Here is a 15400-nt window from a genome sequence, read left to right as displayed (position 1 = left end):
TCTACAAGAATCAAGTCATTAGCCACTGCAGTTGCTGACCTACAATATACCCTGAAGGAATTCAGGATGAGGATTGGGAGGAGGAGCTTTTTACTCTAAGAAAAGTGGCAGAACCGGCCTTCAGGCAGATATTTTCAAGAGAAAATCTTCTGAACCCAGTTTCTTGCATTTTCCCATAGAGAACTAAAACCATTAACTAAGCTGTTAATTCCTTGTGAACAGCAGCAACCTTCTACCAAGATGTGTGCTTGATTGCACATACCCTTTCATCAAAATCACATATATGCCGGCCTCCCTCCCCTACCGCTTCGTTACAGTCCTCGAGCTTTCTGGAAGAGCTCATGATTTGGAGTATAAATGGGGGTTTTAATGTCACACTCCACTTATTAACTGTGTGACCTTAAGCAAATCACCCCTAAATTCCATTTGGCCAGTCAGCTATTCACATTATATTGGAAACAATCCCTGGCCTTCCTGTTCTGGTGGAAGATCCAGTCAGTCCTGTTTCTTAGTAAACAATAGACAATCATTGTAGCGAACACGAGTTAATTTATCTGTCCTGGCTTCATTAACCTGGTTTCCGGTCCCAAAGTACTGACTACCCAACTAGTCTTTGGCTACCGTAATGGAGTGTAACAGCTGGGATTATCTCCAAAAGTCGTCTGCTCCCGTGCCTCCCTTACACGTGGAAAGACACAGCTTTAAAGAGCCCCAAGCCACTTGCCAGATTTGATCTTCACTCGGGCCACCACCTGCCAGCGCGCGCCGGCCGGGGGAGCAGCACGTGCGCGACTCTCGCGAGCTATCCGGAGCCCAGGACCCGGCAGCCCAGCCCGCATGACGCGCGCCGCCACGTGACCCCGCCCCCTGCCATTGGCGGGGCGGGAGGGGCGGGGCCGCTGCCGTGGCGCGGGCAGGCGGAGCGCGGCCTGACTTGGCTGCGGGCTGTCTACGGAGCGGCTGGGAGGTTCGAGCTCTGTGCCGGGGGTGGACAGGCGGGCCGGGGAGGCGGAAGCTGCGGGCGTGGGCACCGCGCACGCGTGGGGAGCGGCTCCCTGATTCAGCGCGCCCGAAGGAGGGTGGCCTCGCGCTGCTCCGCGGGCAGGTGTGCCGGGGTATCCCTGTCACGTGACCGAAGAGACCCGGGTGTGGGACGGGTTGCCTGCAGACACCTCCTTCAGGCTGGAGGCCGGAGCGCGGGGGCGTGGCCAAAAAGACGTGACCCTCGAGGGTCTGGCCTTGGGAGGCCCTAGCGGGGTGTTGGGCATCCCTGGAATTAGGGGAAATTGGAGAAAACACCCAGCCTCTTATTACCATGGCAGTAAGGAGTCTGGCGCCCTTGGGAACTAAGGTCCTGAGGGAGATGGAGGGGCTGGGGACTCCTGGGGGGAGCCCAGATCCGAGCTTGAAACGATGGAGTCAGGGCAAATGAGTTCAGAGGTCCTTGGGTTCTGGTCCTGGCTGCGCCCCAAGTCGCAGTGAGCGCTCCGGCAAGCCCCTGCCTTTCTGGGCCCCCAGTTCCTGGCTCACGTCCGCGGGCCTCGAGGGGCCTTCGTGGTCCGAGGCCTCACCTCTCTGGTCTGCCGTAGGATGGGCCTCTCCGCCGCGGCCCTGCTGTGGGGCCTCCCAGGGCTGCTCCTGACCATCGCCCGGCACCCGGCTCTCTCCCCGTGCCCCGCCCAGGCCTCGGTGCCCGCGCACCGGGACTACTGTGTCCTGGGTGCCGGGCCCGCGGGGCTGCAGATGGCCTACTTCCTGCAGCGGGCCGGCAGGGACTACGCCGTGTTCGAACGCGCCCCGGGACCGGGCAGCTTCTTCACGCGCTACCCCCGGCACCGCAAGCTCATCAGCATCAACAAGCGGTACACAGGCAAGGCCAACGCCGAGTTCAACCTCCGCCATGACTGGAACTCTCTGCTCAGCCACGACCCCCGGCTGCTCTTCAGACACTACTCCAACGCTTACTTCCCCGATGCCGGCGACATGGTGCGCTACCTGGGCGACTTCGCAGACCGGCTGGGGCTCCACGTGCTGTACAACACAACCATTGCTCACGTCACTCTGAACAAGGATCAACGGGCCTGGAATGGCCATTACTTCATCCTGACCGACCAGAAGGGACAGGCATACCAGTGTAGGTAAGGAACCAGGCTCCAGAGCTCACCTGCTGAAGCCAGTGCCTTCCCTGGAAGAAGGAAACCCATTGGTTGGCCCGTAGGTGTGGGAGAAATGGGAGAAAAGAGGCATTTCTGACCATCCTTGCTCCCACTGAAATCCAGTGCTAAGAGGTTCGGTTCAGCCATCATTTCCCAAGTGTTTCCTAGAAATGTATGTACATACTTGAACATTCTGACCATTTCTTTCCTCCAGGGTTTTTCGGTCTTCGGTATCTTCACATTCACTGAAGGACTCCAACATTGGGTATTGAGCATTGTCTGAGCTTATGCACCCACAAAACCCTTTTTGTAGAGCATCTCCTAGAACTTGTGTTCCCCAAAATACATTCTGAGAAATGCTGGCAAGTGTCCAGCAAGTGTTAGACAGGCTCAGTAGGATTTCTGAACTGAATGAGAGGGAGGGCCAACAGGCAGTGCTGCCAGGATTCAGTTTTAGCTCGCTTTGACTTGGGAGAAAGCTTAGCATAGTGTAGAGAACCCAAATTCAGAGTTATATGTTATACTGTGTTCGTCTAATCCTCACAAGGACCCTCTGAAGGAGGTTCACTGATCCCCATTTTATGGATGAAGAACTGAGGCTCAGAGAAGTTAAGTAACCGGTGCTGTGTCACACAGCTAATAAGGGGCGCAGCTGCCACTTGAGCTCACATCTTCCTGACTCTGAAGCCTGTGTTCTTAACGCTGTGCCCGACTGCCTCTCCCTTCCCGGCCGTCAGCCTAGCACCTGGCTCCAGGCAGGTGCTCGATCACGGTTCATTTTCTCATGCCTTTTGCCAGAGGCTCAGCCTTGCTCCTTGCTTGTTACAGCCCAAGGAGAGAAGGGTTGGGGCAGTTTGGACCCTCGCATCTTAGGCAGCAGTGCTACGGTGTAGGGGATTCAGATGTGAGCAAGTGGACAGGCCAGAAAGCAAGGGGCCACAGAGGCTTCTCCAGGCCACCCGGTCCTGTTTTCGAAACTACCTTGTGATCAAACCGTTCCTCTGCAGGCCGACAGGGTCCAGCGCCCAGCTTGTCCACCACAGGATTGTAATCCCCACCAGCAGAAAGAGCAAGACTCTGGAATTAGGCTGACCTGTGGTCAGATTCTGGCTCTGCTGTCTAAGGAGCTGTGGAGGTCGTGGGCCCACGTGGAGCCTGCATCTCCTCGCCTGTAGAGCAGGCCGAATAACACCAATGCAGGGCTGCTTTGAGCAGTAAGATGAGGCAGAAAGCACTTAGTACAGGGCCTCATACACAATCACCACTCAGCAGATTCTGCATCTGCCAGGCAAGTAAGAAAGGGGGAAGCAGAACGTATAGTTTCATTTTCATGACTAGGGTGGTACTTGGTGAGGCTGCCATGTTCAAAATTAAGTGAATTATTCCATTTCTCATGGCGTCACTCTCTCCAAAGTCAGAAAGTAAAACTAATTCTCACGTTTGGTATAATCCCAGGAAGGTGTAAAGGAAACTGCACCCACTGGATCACTCAGTGAGAGGCCAGGGTAAAGTCTCCGATGCACTGGGACAGGTCAGGAGGTGGGTGAATAAATGAATGACCTGCTTTCTTTTAGGAGCCAGCAGTCTGGGTGAGGCGGGCGAGCCAGGCGGCAGGTCCAAAGAGGGATTTTCACTTCGTGGTCTCATAGCTGAGAGGCTAAGCCATCCTCCCTCTGTCCCCCACCTGCAGCGTCCTTCTCGTGGCCACCGGCTTGTCAGTCCCCAACCAGGTTGACTTCCCTGGCTCTGAATACGTGGATGGTTATGAGTCCGTGTCCGTGGATCCCAAGGACTTCGTGGGTCAGAATGTGCTGATCCTGGGCCGGGGAAACTCGGCCTTTGAGACGGCGGAGAACATCTTGGGTGTCACCAACTTTATCCACATGCTGAGCCGCTCCCGGGTCCGGCTCTCCTGGGCCACCCACTACGTCGGCGACCTCAGGTATGCTGGGCAGGTACTGTGTGTGCTGTGCTGCCAGCCCCTGACCCCCACCCTGGTCCCTGAGGCTCCCTTACCCGGCACAGACGTCTTTCTCTCTCCTGACATTCCCCTTGGGCCCCAGGGCCATCAACAACGGCCTGTTGGACACATACCAACTGAAGTCCCTGGACGGGCTGCTCGAGTCTGACCTGACGGATCTGGCCGTTGTGAAGGACCACGAGGGCAAGTTCCACGTCACCCTGAAATTCTTCCTGGAGGAAGGCAACCGGAGTGCCGACGCCGTCCCCCTCCCCCAGGACGATAACGACAACTTCGCCTTGCGCGTGGCCTACGACCGGGTCATCCGCTGCCTGGGCTGGAACTTCGACTTCTCCATTTTCAGCAAGTGAGTCCGAACGGAGGGGAGGAGCTGGATCTCTCAGCAAAGCCCTCTGGTCAAGGCCCAGGTGGACAAGGAGACGCCAGAGGGCTTGAGCAGATCCTCCTGTGCCATCAGGTCACACAGGGACCCAGAGCCCAGCCTCCAGTGCGGCTTGAATCCTGGCTCTGTCCCTGACCCACCACATCTTTAACGTGAACCTCAGTTACTCTGTCTGCTGAATGGCCATCGTCATACCCGCCTCCTAGGGTCATGGTGTGGTTAAAATTTGAGCAGGAATGTAAGCACTTAGCTCAGTGCCAAGCCTGTAAAAGGTGTTTCATACATAGCAGCGATTTTATTCACAGCCCTTTCCACTCACAGGTCCCTCCGACTCTCTGCAGGGGGTGAGCTCAGCAAGAAGTACCCCCTGGTCAGAGCCAGCTATGAGTCCAAAGGGAGCCGGGGCCTCTTTGTCCTGGGGACTGCCAGCCACTCCGTGGATTACCGGAAATCTGCTGGGGGCTTCATCCATGGATTCCGATACACAGGTGAGCCCGGCAGAGAGGGCCGCTGTCCCCAGACAGAACCGTCCCCAGGGTTTGTAAAGACACGCCTGATTCCCTTAAAGCAGCCTTAAAGGGATTACTTATCAGCAGTTGATTGTCACAAAGTCCCTGTGGGGCAGGCGGCAGTGGGTTTTCTTGGTCTGAGGACACATCCAGAGAAGTACCAGATAAGGTGTAAAAGTAAGTACATCTGGGGGTGGCGTGTTACCCGCGCCACCATGACTGGCAAGGATGCTGAGCTTGGGGCTGCTAACCTGGGGAAGCAGCTGGGCGGTCTCAGGGGTGAGGCTTCATAACCTCCCTAAGCCTCTGCTGGCCCTCCCAGATGCCAGAGTTGTAAATGAGGTGAATTCTTCACCCCATAGGGCTGTTGTAAGGACTAAATAAGGTAATATCTGGAGACCGTGGAGCTGTAAAGCATTACGTACACATAGACTCTTTGGGTACCAACAAATTTCAATAAAAATTGCAACTAGATTATATCAGCTCTCTTTCAAAACTCTCGGTACTCAGGGTACCAATTTTCTGCGCTCTGGGTAGCCCGTTGGATGGGTGCTTTATTGCATGACGAGTGTTACATGGGCCAGTGAATTTGACCATGAAAACACCATAAGGGTCCTTCATCCTGATGTTTCTGTATTTAATTTGATGCCTCACTTGCCTTAATGCTACTTTTTGCATTTCACTCTCCTTCCAGTTTGACAGGGAAAGATAATCATGCTTTGCTGTTGATTTCCAGATGATATGTTTTATACCCCTTGCATGTGGTCAGGGAAAGAAACCGAGACTGTTAGCCGTCTGTTTACCAAAATATTTGCAAATGGAACACACACACACACACACACACACACACACACAGAATGGGAAGAGTCATCTCTCCAGCTGTGTCCCCAGCAAGAAACCCTCCTCACGTTCCCCTGCATGTCACCCTTCCTGCACCTGCTGTCCTGACAGGTACTGCCCCATCTCTCTTGCTTCCCTCTGTCCCCTCATCTTTCCCCAGCTCACATTCTTAATTCTCCCAACAGCCCCATAAGAGACATCCTGTTATTTCAATTCCATTTTTCATAGAAGGAAACTGGGGCACAGAGAAGTTAAGTCACTTACCCAAAGTCACCCAGCCAGTGGATGGCAGAGGTGGCATTTGAATCCACACCTGTCTGACTTTGAGGCTCCCAGCTGACCACTGAGCTTCAGGCAAGTGGGAAACAATCCTGGATGGACAGGCCACCAAGAGCTGTGGTCAGTCCTACTAGCTGGGGACCCCACTAGAGGGAGGGGCAGTGTGACTGTACACACTACATCCTGCCCGACCTTGCTCATCATTCAGCTGAAAAACAGGTCCCCAAGGGAGACAAGTAGAAAACAGCAAGCCAGAGTAAAGCAAGATGAAAGATGGTAACCTCAGAAGGTAGGGCCTGCTGGGGACCCTGCCCCTCCCCCTCCTGTCTCTCTCCAGTCCATCCCAGCCTCACTTGCCTGACTTGGGACCTCTTGGTCTCTCCTGACTGGTCTTCCTGCCGTTGGTCCCTCTGGCTTCCCATCCAGACACTCCGGTACCCACCAGAACACTGTTCTTTAAACAGAAAAACCTCCAGGGGCTCCCCAGCCAGGTCCTCGGCATGGCATCCAGAGTTTCGTGCAGCCGGCACCAGCTCGCCTGCCCAGGCTGGCCCTCGCCTCCTTTTCAGGATGTGCCAGTTTCTCAAGGTTTTATGTCTTTGCACCCATGCTGCTTTTGTCAGGCCCCCTTCCCACACTTCCCTAGCTGTGTAATTCCTCATCCTTTCACAAAACGCAGCATAACCTTGTTGCCTCCAGAGAACCCGATGTCTGTCTGTCTGTCTCGTGAGGCTGAACATCCTTTCCTGTGACCGTTGGTCGACCCAGTCTCCCAGCGCGTGAACTGTCTGTCTGTGTCCTCGCCGTTACCGGATTTGGGTGTTGTGTTGATTCATTTCGAGCAGCAGGCACCTGTGTGTGGTGCCCCAGTGTGGCAGCTGTGTAAGGGCAGCCCCAGGTACACAGAAAATGTCCCCCTGTTGTTTGAGATGGCTGTTGCTTTTCTATCCTTCCAGAGATACGCAGAGCATCTCAAAGTAGAACTTAGTGACAGATGTGGCTTTCGGCTGTGAAGGAGAGGGAGCAGTCAAAGCTTTTCCATTTGGGAGTCTCTGATAGACACGGGGACCGGGGGCAGGGGAGAGGTTGCAGAGGAAGGCTCTAGGTCTGGTTTGGACGCATCACCTGTGAGGTGACGGTGGCAGGACTATCCGTATGCAGATGGCCTAAAGCAGAAGCGGGCAGTCTCGGGCCCGGGGACCAAATCCAGCCGCGCCCGTTCATTTCGCGGTCTCCTGTGGCTGCTTTCCCAGCAGAGGCAGAACCGCGCCAAGTGAGAGAGACCGTCTGGGCTGCAAAGCCAGGAGCTTCCCATCCAGCCCTTTTCAGAACACAGGTGCGCACCCTGCTCTAAAGGCATCTTCTTGGCGCCGCGCATACAAGCGTGTGCTGAGCGCGGAGCTGGTGGGGCTCTGCGGCGCCCCCCGCTCCCCGGAGGTGGAAGATACCATCTTGAGGGCAGCGTGCCATTCCTCCCTCCGGCCGTTGCAGCGCGTGCCGTCCACCGGCTGCTGGAGTGCCGTCATCACGGCGTCAGCTGGCCCTCCACCCAGCAGCCCATCACACAGCTGGCCAGTGCCATCATCCGGCGCGTCAACGAGGCTTCCGGGCTCTACCAGATGTTCAGCGTGCTGGCCGACGTGGTCCTGTTGAAGGAGTGAGTAGCCCAGCCCTCGCCTTCCCACTGCCCCTCCCCCTCCCACCCCGTCCTGCTCTTGCCTTCCTGTCGCATGTGTGGAAGAGCCCAGTGGTCCTTTGCTAAGACGAAGACGGCTGGTGGGGTGGGCAGGGAGGGCGGGGATCGGTCTGTTCTGGGGAAATCAGTGAAATCAACACCACAAGCTCTGCTGACGGACGGACAGACAGACAGACACGTGGGTGTGCTGCAGCTTTGCCACTTTCCGCCCATGTGATCTGGGGCAAGTTAGTGAGTCTCTCTGAGCCTTTGTCTCGTCTGCAAGGTAGAGCTAACAATACCTGCCTTGCAGGGCTGTAGGAAGGAGTAAAGGTAACTGGTAGAAAAGCGTCTGGTACCAAACAGACGAGCAGTGAACTGCAGCGATGACGGATCACCACCTGCGTGGGTGTGCGAGCTCCTTGGGCCAGACCATGTCGGCTCCTTATCAGTCAGGTGATCAGCAGCAGATCACAGAGGACGCGCTCCCTGAGAAGGAAACCATGCAGAGCAGGGAAGGGAGAAGAGCTGGGGGTGGCGAGCGGTGGGGCTGGTTCTCAGAGGGAACAGCCTGGTCCAAAGCCAGTGAGTGCAGCAGCACATTAAGTTCAGGGACGTGCAGGAAACTCAGCGGTGCTCAGAGCAAAACCCCCATCACCCTTGACTCCTCTCCCTTTCATACCCATTCACCGCATTCACAGCATCCGTAGGTCCCCGTGAATCAGCTTTACCTTCAAACTGTGTCTACAATCTGCCTCTCACTAGCGCCCCCACTGCCACCTTGGTCTGGACCATGAGCATCTCTCACCTGCACTGATACAGCAGCCTCTCACCTTTGACCCCATGGTCTGCTCTCAACATGGTGGCCAGAGTGATTCTTTTTTTTCTTTTGGCTGCTGGTGCGTGCGGGCTTCTTCTAGTTGCGGTGAGTTGGGGCTGCTCTTCGTGGCGGAGCACGGGCTCTCGGCGTGCGGGCTTCAGTACTTGTGGCACGCAGGCTCAGCAGTTGTGGCTCGTGGGCTCTAGAGCGCAGGCTCAGTAGTTGTGGCGCACGGGCTTAGTTGCTCCGCGGCATGTGGGATCTTCCCGGACCAGGGCTCGAACCCGTGTCCCCTGCATTGGCAGGCGGATTCTTAGCCACTGTGCCACCAGGGAAGACCCAGAGTGATTCTTTCAAAACTTGAATCACTCGAATTCAGCTCTGTTCAATATCCTCCCAAGGCCCGCAGCTTCCCTTCCCAGCCCAGATGACACCCAGCATTCCCATCGTGGCACACACGGCCCTCCTTGACCCGCCCCCGCCGACTTCCCGTCCCCTCCCCCTCGGCTCCACTCCAGCCACACAGGCCTTCTTCCTGTCCCTTGAACATGCCAAGGTGTTCGCTCCCTCCTAGGGCTTCTCCATCACTGGTCTCTCAGCCTGGCTCCCCCTCTCCCCAGATACCCACTCAGGTTACTCAGCGTCTTGTCTTCTCTCCCCCGTGTAAGTCAGGGCTCAGCCGTAACAGTAATGTTCAGGTGAGACGCGCAGGCCTGGTCAGTGCCTGTACGCCGTTTGACGGGCGCTTCTAGGCAGGAGAGGCAGGCGCACGCACACGCCACACACGCACGCACACGCCACACACGCACGCACACGCCACACGCACGCACATACCACACACGCACGCACATACCACACGCACACACCACACACGCACGCACATACCGCACACGCACGCACACGCCGCACACGCACACGCCACGCGCACGCACACGCACGCCACACGCACACGCACATGCCACACATGCACGCCACACGCACGCACACGCCACACACGCACGCACACGCCACACACGCACGCACACGCCACACACGCACGCACACACCACACACGCCACACGCACGCACATGCCACACACGCACGCACACGCCACACACGCACGCACACGCCACGCGCACGCACGCGCACGCCACACATACACGCACATGCCACGCACACGCACATGCCACACACGCACATGCCACGCGCACTCACACGCACATGCCACACACGCACGCACACGCACATGCCACACATGCACGCCACACACGCACGCACACGCCTGTCACCTCTGCCGCAGCACTGAGGGTCTCACCCCCGCCGTGTTGCCCCTGTCCCCAGGAATGCCACTGCTTTTGCGTACCTGGAGGAGTTCCCCATGCAGATGCTGGCCCAGCTGGAGACAATCACAGGAAGAAGGGCCAGGCACGGGCTCTTCGTCATCAATATGGAGTACGGCCGGAACTTCTCTGGGCCCGACAAGGACGTCTTCTTTTACGACCGCTCTGTGGGGCACACGGAAGACGCCTGGCTGTCTAACTTCCTCCATCCTGTCATCTACTACTACAGGCACCTCCCCACTGGTGAGCTGGGTCTCCGCTCTCCCCCGAGCAAGGGCACTCCTTGGACCCCAGCGCCATTAAGCTGTCATGCAGCACCCTCAGCTGACAGAAGCGGGGCCGCTAGGGTCTCTGCCTAGAGCCTAAATGGGGCAGATGGTCCACGAACGATAAATGCTATTCCCAGATTCTGGCCCACACGTCGACCTGGGCAGGCCACGTGTGGAGCGGCGTGATCACCTCCAGGCACCACGTCGTCAGAGGGGCACTGTTGTTGCTGTCTCCAAAGGAGGCTGACCGTGGAGTGGGGAGCGGGGATCTGGGGACTGACTCTTAGAAGGAACAGGGAAGGGAAGGGGAACTGGTTAGCACAGGAGGGGAGCAGGAGAGCTGGGCAGTGTCCCAGGGCCGTCCTTTCCTCGCTGTGTAACCTTGGACCATTACTTCACCCCGCTGAGCCTCAGCTTGCTCGGGTGTAACATGGGGGTGGCCATGGCACCCTCCTTGTAGGATGAGGGTTAATGAGATGATACAGCACAACGCCAGCATGGTGCCCGGCACGGAGTAGCTACCAAATGATGACCAACCTGGGGAACGTGACTCCTGCTTCCAAACTTGAAGGGATGTCCCCTGGAAGAGGATGATCTAAAAATAGAGGCCGTTCCAAGGGGCGGAGGTAGTGTCCACAGGTAGAAGTGACAGGAGCGCAGGTTTACGTTCACGCTAAGGAGCAGCTAATCGTGGAAGCTGCCGAGGGTGGGATGGGCCACCTCCCAGAGTTTCCCGAGGCAGGGGTGGTCATGGCTTGGTGCCCTGTGGCAGGGACACACGGAAGGGCGCCCACCAGGTAGGAAACTGCACTAGAGGGGCCCTAAGACCCCTTGGATGCAGGACCCCGAGTCTCCTCACAGAAAGGCCAGTTTCAAAGCAGTCACAATAGACCTCAGTCCACATAAGTCTTAGAAGCAAACCAAGTTCAAGTGACTGGTCTTAGTTGTGCCCGCTGACAGTGCAGGGGATGAGTCTGGTCTCGTCCCTCTCCCTCACGTCCACCTTCCAGACATTCGGAAGGACAGCTGAACGGGCTGACCGTGGCCCATGCAGAGGTGCATCAGGAAGGCTGAGCGCGAGGGGCTGGGGGGCAGGCACCCGGGACGTGGCCCTGGGAATGGAAGCCCCGCGCTCGGCTCTGACATGACGCCCCTTCTCCTCCCCACAGAGCAGGAGGTGAGGTTCCGCCCCGCAGGCTGGCCTCTGCCGCGGCCCACGGCCATCCACCACATCGTGGAAGATTTCCTGACGGACTGGACGGCCCCGGTGGGGCACATTCTGCCCCTGAGGCGCTTCCTGGAGAACTGCTTGGACACCGATCTCCGGAGCTTCTATGCAGGTAACTTAAGTTTCCGGAAGGACAAAGGGGCTGAGCTGGAGGGTGAAGAAGACCGGGTAGATCCGTGCCCTGTGGAACTTTAGGATGCGCGTCTAGAAACCCAGACCCAAGACTTCCATCTCCTACAACGGGAGGACTCGGTGTGCACAGAAACCCCCTCCCAGTACAGCACACCTGCAAACACTGAATACAATGTCTTTTTTAAAAAACTGGCAGGAAAATAAGGGAACTCCCCAGAGGCCAAACACCAAGAAAAGCACAAACCCACCGCTGGATGAGGGATACCTGCTGACTGTCAGTGGCCTAGAGCCCGGGTAACTGACCAGCACTTGGAGCTGGGAAGACGAGGCTGGAGCAGGGTAGGATGTCTGTACAGAGACCTTTAAATAGAGCTGAGATCTCAGTAGGTAAAGTAGAAGGCAGAAAGCACTCCCGAGAGAGACAGAGGAGACACATGCTTTTTGGCTCTGGGTAGAGTGGGGGTGGGGGGGGGAATCTCCCCTGAGAATTTCCATCCACTAGGCCTCACTCATGAGTTTGGGGCCAAAGTTCACACTATCGTTGTGGTGCAGAAATCACAGAAGTCGATGTGAGTCTTCTGTGAGGACACATACCTTAAAACTAGGCCTCAAAGAATTCCCCCAGATAAAGTCCCCAGGAACATGAACTCCCAAGCAGAAATCACTTAACACGTAAGGATACAAACTACCATGAGGGAGTGTCAGCAGAAGCAACACACTGTAGGATGAAACCTACAAAGCCTGTGGGAAATGGAATGGTCAGAGAGAGGATGTAGAGTATGTCCAAAATCTGTAAGTAAATAAAAGAGAGATTACTGAAAATGGAATGAAAGGGTAGGACTACCAAAATTGGGCAGATTTCAGAAAGGTCCAAATGGAACTTCTGGAAATGAAAATATAAATTTGTAATTAGAAACTCAATGTCAAGGTTAGTAGCACATTAGACAGAGATGAAGGGAAAATTGGTGAACTGGATGGAAGATAGCTCTGACAGTCAAACCCAAAGAGGGACCTGGGGAGAGAAGTCTCACGATCCAGAGGGAGAGCTGACCGAAACAAGCCAAATTTTTGTCTTTTTTTTTTTAACCCCCTGAATTACCAGGATACCCACTCTTTTTTTCTGTCCAGCAAACATCTTTTGAACAGTGATTGTATATCACGCACTATTCATATCAAACCAGGTTAGAGACAGTCAGTCCTTGGCCTACGGGGCAGAGAGCAAGTGTCCTTCTTTCATCCCTCAGTCTACCTTGAAATTAAAATGTATATATTAAGGGAGATGGCTTAAAACAATACTTTAATAGTCTAAATGTATGTAGATGCTCAAACAGGGGTAATTCATAGAGCAGAGCTAAGCAGCTTTGAAGTACTAGCATTCTGCAGACATAAACTCTGACCATACACATGAAATTACCCACTATAGGCCTAGAGACCTCAGCTGCAAAACCTCTGTCTGTTTCTCGAGGTTTCAAGAGTACACAGAAATGCCAGTGCCTGTTAGGGAGTGTATTCCTACCCTGAGTTATGGCTCCTGCCGACCCATCATCACAGGCCCTGCAGCCTCCTGGCTCCTACTCCCTAGATACACTCAACAGTACAAGCCACTAAGTGTCACTGCCTTGAACTTGAAGGAGTCCTCCCCACAAAGGGCCAGCTGGCAGAGGGTGGGCTTTCCCTCCACCCGGTTAGTGGGTGTGCAGCTGCTAGTTCTGGACCCAGATCTGCTGGGCTTCTCCACGCCCTGGCCCCTGCAGAAGGGGTGACGTATGTCATAGGAGGTGCTTGCCAACAGGCCACCTCGCTGCCCCTCTCCGTCCTCTCCCACATCTGCTATCTTCCCTGCTCAGAGAGGATGGTCATGGACCATTCTGGCAGGGGCCCTCGGTACTATAAGTCAGAGGTAAGGTAGGAAATAGTTTTCCTGTGGCACCTCACAGCCTGGTCACTCGTGTGAGCCTTACAGCATCCTTTTGTAATGTGCCCATTCACTGAGGTGAGAGACTCGATGGTTTTCTGACACTCACTACATCTTCCCATCCTGTCTCTAAATCCCGTAGAAGATTAAGCCCACCTCTGTTTCATCCTTTTTATTTTTTAAGTCAAAGTTATATAAGTACTTGGCTAAAAGGCTTTTTTACCCACTTCCATTCCCATTCCCCAGAAGGAATGACTTCCAGCTCTTCTGGTTGTCTCTTAATATTTCTAAATAACACGTATCCACAGCTCTTTCTTCATTGATCAGATTTGACCTACACACCAGCTTTCTGCTGTGGCACAGACGAGGGTTTAGCAGTTTTATCTTTGTGTCCCCCACAGTGCTTAGAATCGTGCTTTACACACAGTATTTGCAGCTCAGACATTGTTGCGGGAATAAATGTTTGCAGGGAACTCTGAGCTCAAAATGGAACTGACCACCAAGTTCCCAGCCCCGCCGGGGTGGCTCCTGGAAGAGAAGGCTGAGGGGCTGCTCCCGGGTGGCTGAGCGCCCACCCCGCTGGCGCCACGCACAGCAGCATGCGGGCCTCCCACCTCTGGGAGCTGAGCCGTCTCTGGTTTGCTTTCCTCTGGAGCCTTGTTTTTCCAAAATGTTGAGGCAGCCTCCCAGTCTTGGAACCTCAGGGAGGGATGAGATCCACGGCTACCCAGGTCAGACGTGAGATACCCGGAAAAGTCAGCTCCCAGGCTCAGGGGATGGAGGGAACCGGGTGAGGCCCCTGGGGCATTGGCACCCCCTCCCCTTGCACCTCCCCCCACACCTCTCAGCCCGACCTCCTTTTGCTTTTGTGCAGAGTCCTGTTTCCTGTTCGCCCTAACACGCCAGAAGCTGCCACCCTTTTGCCAGCAGGGGTACCTGAGAACACAGGGGCTCGTGGGAACCGAGAGCCTCCGCCAGCGCGGCGTGGAGAGTGGGCTCCTGTGGGACTATGCCACTGTGGGCCGGGGGGACAGCGGCCAGCAACCTGGCGACCACGGGCCAGGACAGCACCCTCTGGCTCCAGGGCCTCCGGTCTCGCCCTTCGACAGCAACAAAGAGGAGCTCTGATAGCCAGGCTTCTTCCGCCCAGGCCCACAGTCAGCCCTGCTCTTTCCCCACGGTTCAGTGCTCCCACCGACGTGATTGCCAGAGACACCTCAGATCATCGCAGTGACCGCACTAAAGCCACACGGAGGGCACGTAAGGGCTGAAGGGCGGCCACTCGGTGGTCTCCCCTCCTGTTCGGTTCAGGGGTGCCTGGGAAGTGGGGTCCAGGGAAAGCATCTTCTGCCAGATGGAAGGGAGCTGCCTTCCACACCGGACTTGTCTGCAAATGAGCTGTCACGGAGCACCAGGCTGGCCTCAGTTCTGTCCCCATCAAGTGCCCAGTGGTTCCTTTTCCTTCCAGTTGTCGACTTAAAAAATATTCACAACCTAAAAGTTGAGAGTTATGTTTTATTCAGCGGGAATTTTTAAGACTTCAAACCCAGGAGGCAGCATCTCAAATAACCCTGAAAGAACTGCTCCGAGGAGGTGAGGGGGGAGCCAGGTTATATAGAAGTTTTGCAACAAAGGGCAGGTGGTCTGAACATCAAAAGATTATTGTTAATCAAAGAAAACCAGATATCCCAAGTTTAGGAATTTAGCGCTTTTCTACGTATGGGAAGCTGCAAGAGTCTGGGCTCACTGAAGTCTTTCCTTTGAAATGCACCTCAGCTGTCTGGGGCCAATATCCTATGTTTTCACATGCTGAGTTTCCTCAGGGCTCACCGTAGGCAGTGGCTGCAGTCTGACGGCTGCTGGATGGCAGGTATTCTTTCCTTCCTGAGTTCCC

General features: G+C 55.5%; 1 protein-coding gene across 2 annotated transcripts; it reads left to right on the top strand.

The window, feature by feature from the left end:
- The first annotated feature begins 916 nt into the window (after positions 1–916).
- On the top strand, positions 917–15006 carry FOXRED2 (FAD dependent oxidoreductase domain containing 2). 2 transcript variants are annotated; one of them, XM_068561426.1, is made up of 9 exons: positions 917–967; positions 1590–2138; positions 3847–4098; positions 4220–4483; positions 4841–5007; positions 7639–7804; positions 9964–10205; positions 11401–11571; positions 14381–15006. In XM_068561426.1, the coding sequence occupies exons 2-9, from the start codon at positions 1591–1593 to the stop codon at positions 14632–14634; spliced, it is 2064 nt and encodes a 687-aa protein (XP_068417527.1). In that variant the 5' UTR covers positions 917–967; position 1590; the 3' UTR covers positions 14635–15006. The 2 variants fall into 2 exon arrangements, with proteins under 2 accessions (XP_068417527.1, XP_068417526.1); XM_068561425.1 differs by lacking the exon at positions 917–967 and adding an exon at positions 974–1105.
- The last annotated feature ends 394 nt before the right edge of the window (positions 15007–15400 follow it).

Source organism: Eschrichtius robustus, chromosome 13 (assembly GCF_028021215.1).
Source record: "Eschrichtius robustus isolate mEscRob2 chromosome 13, mEscRob2.pri, whole genome shotgun sequence".
NCBI lineage: Eukaryota > Metazoa > Chordata > Mammalia > Artiodactyla > Eschrichtiidae > Eschrichtius > Eschrichtius robustus.
Note: the sequence above shows the minus strand (reverse complement) of the source record. Positions and strands in the feature narration are given on the sequence as shown.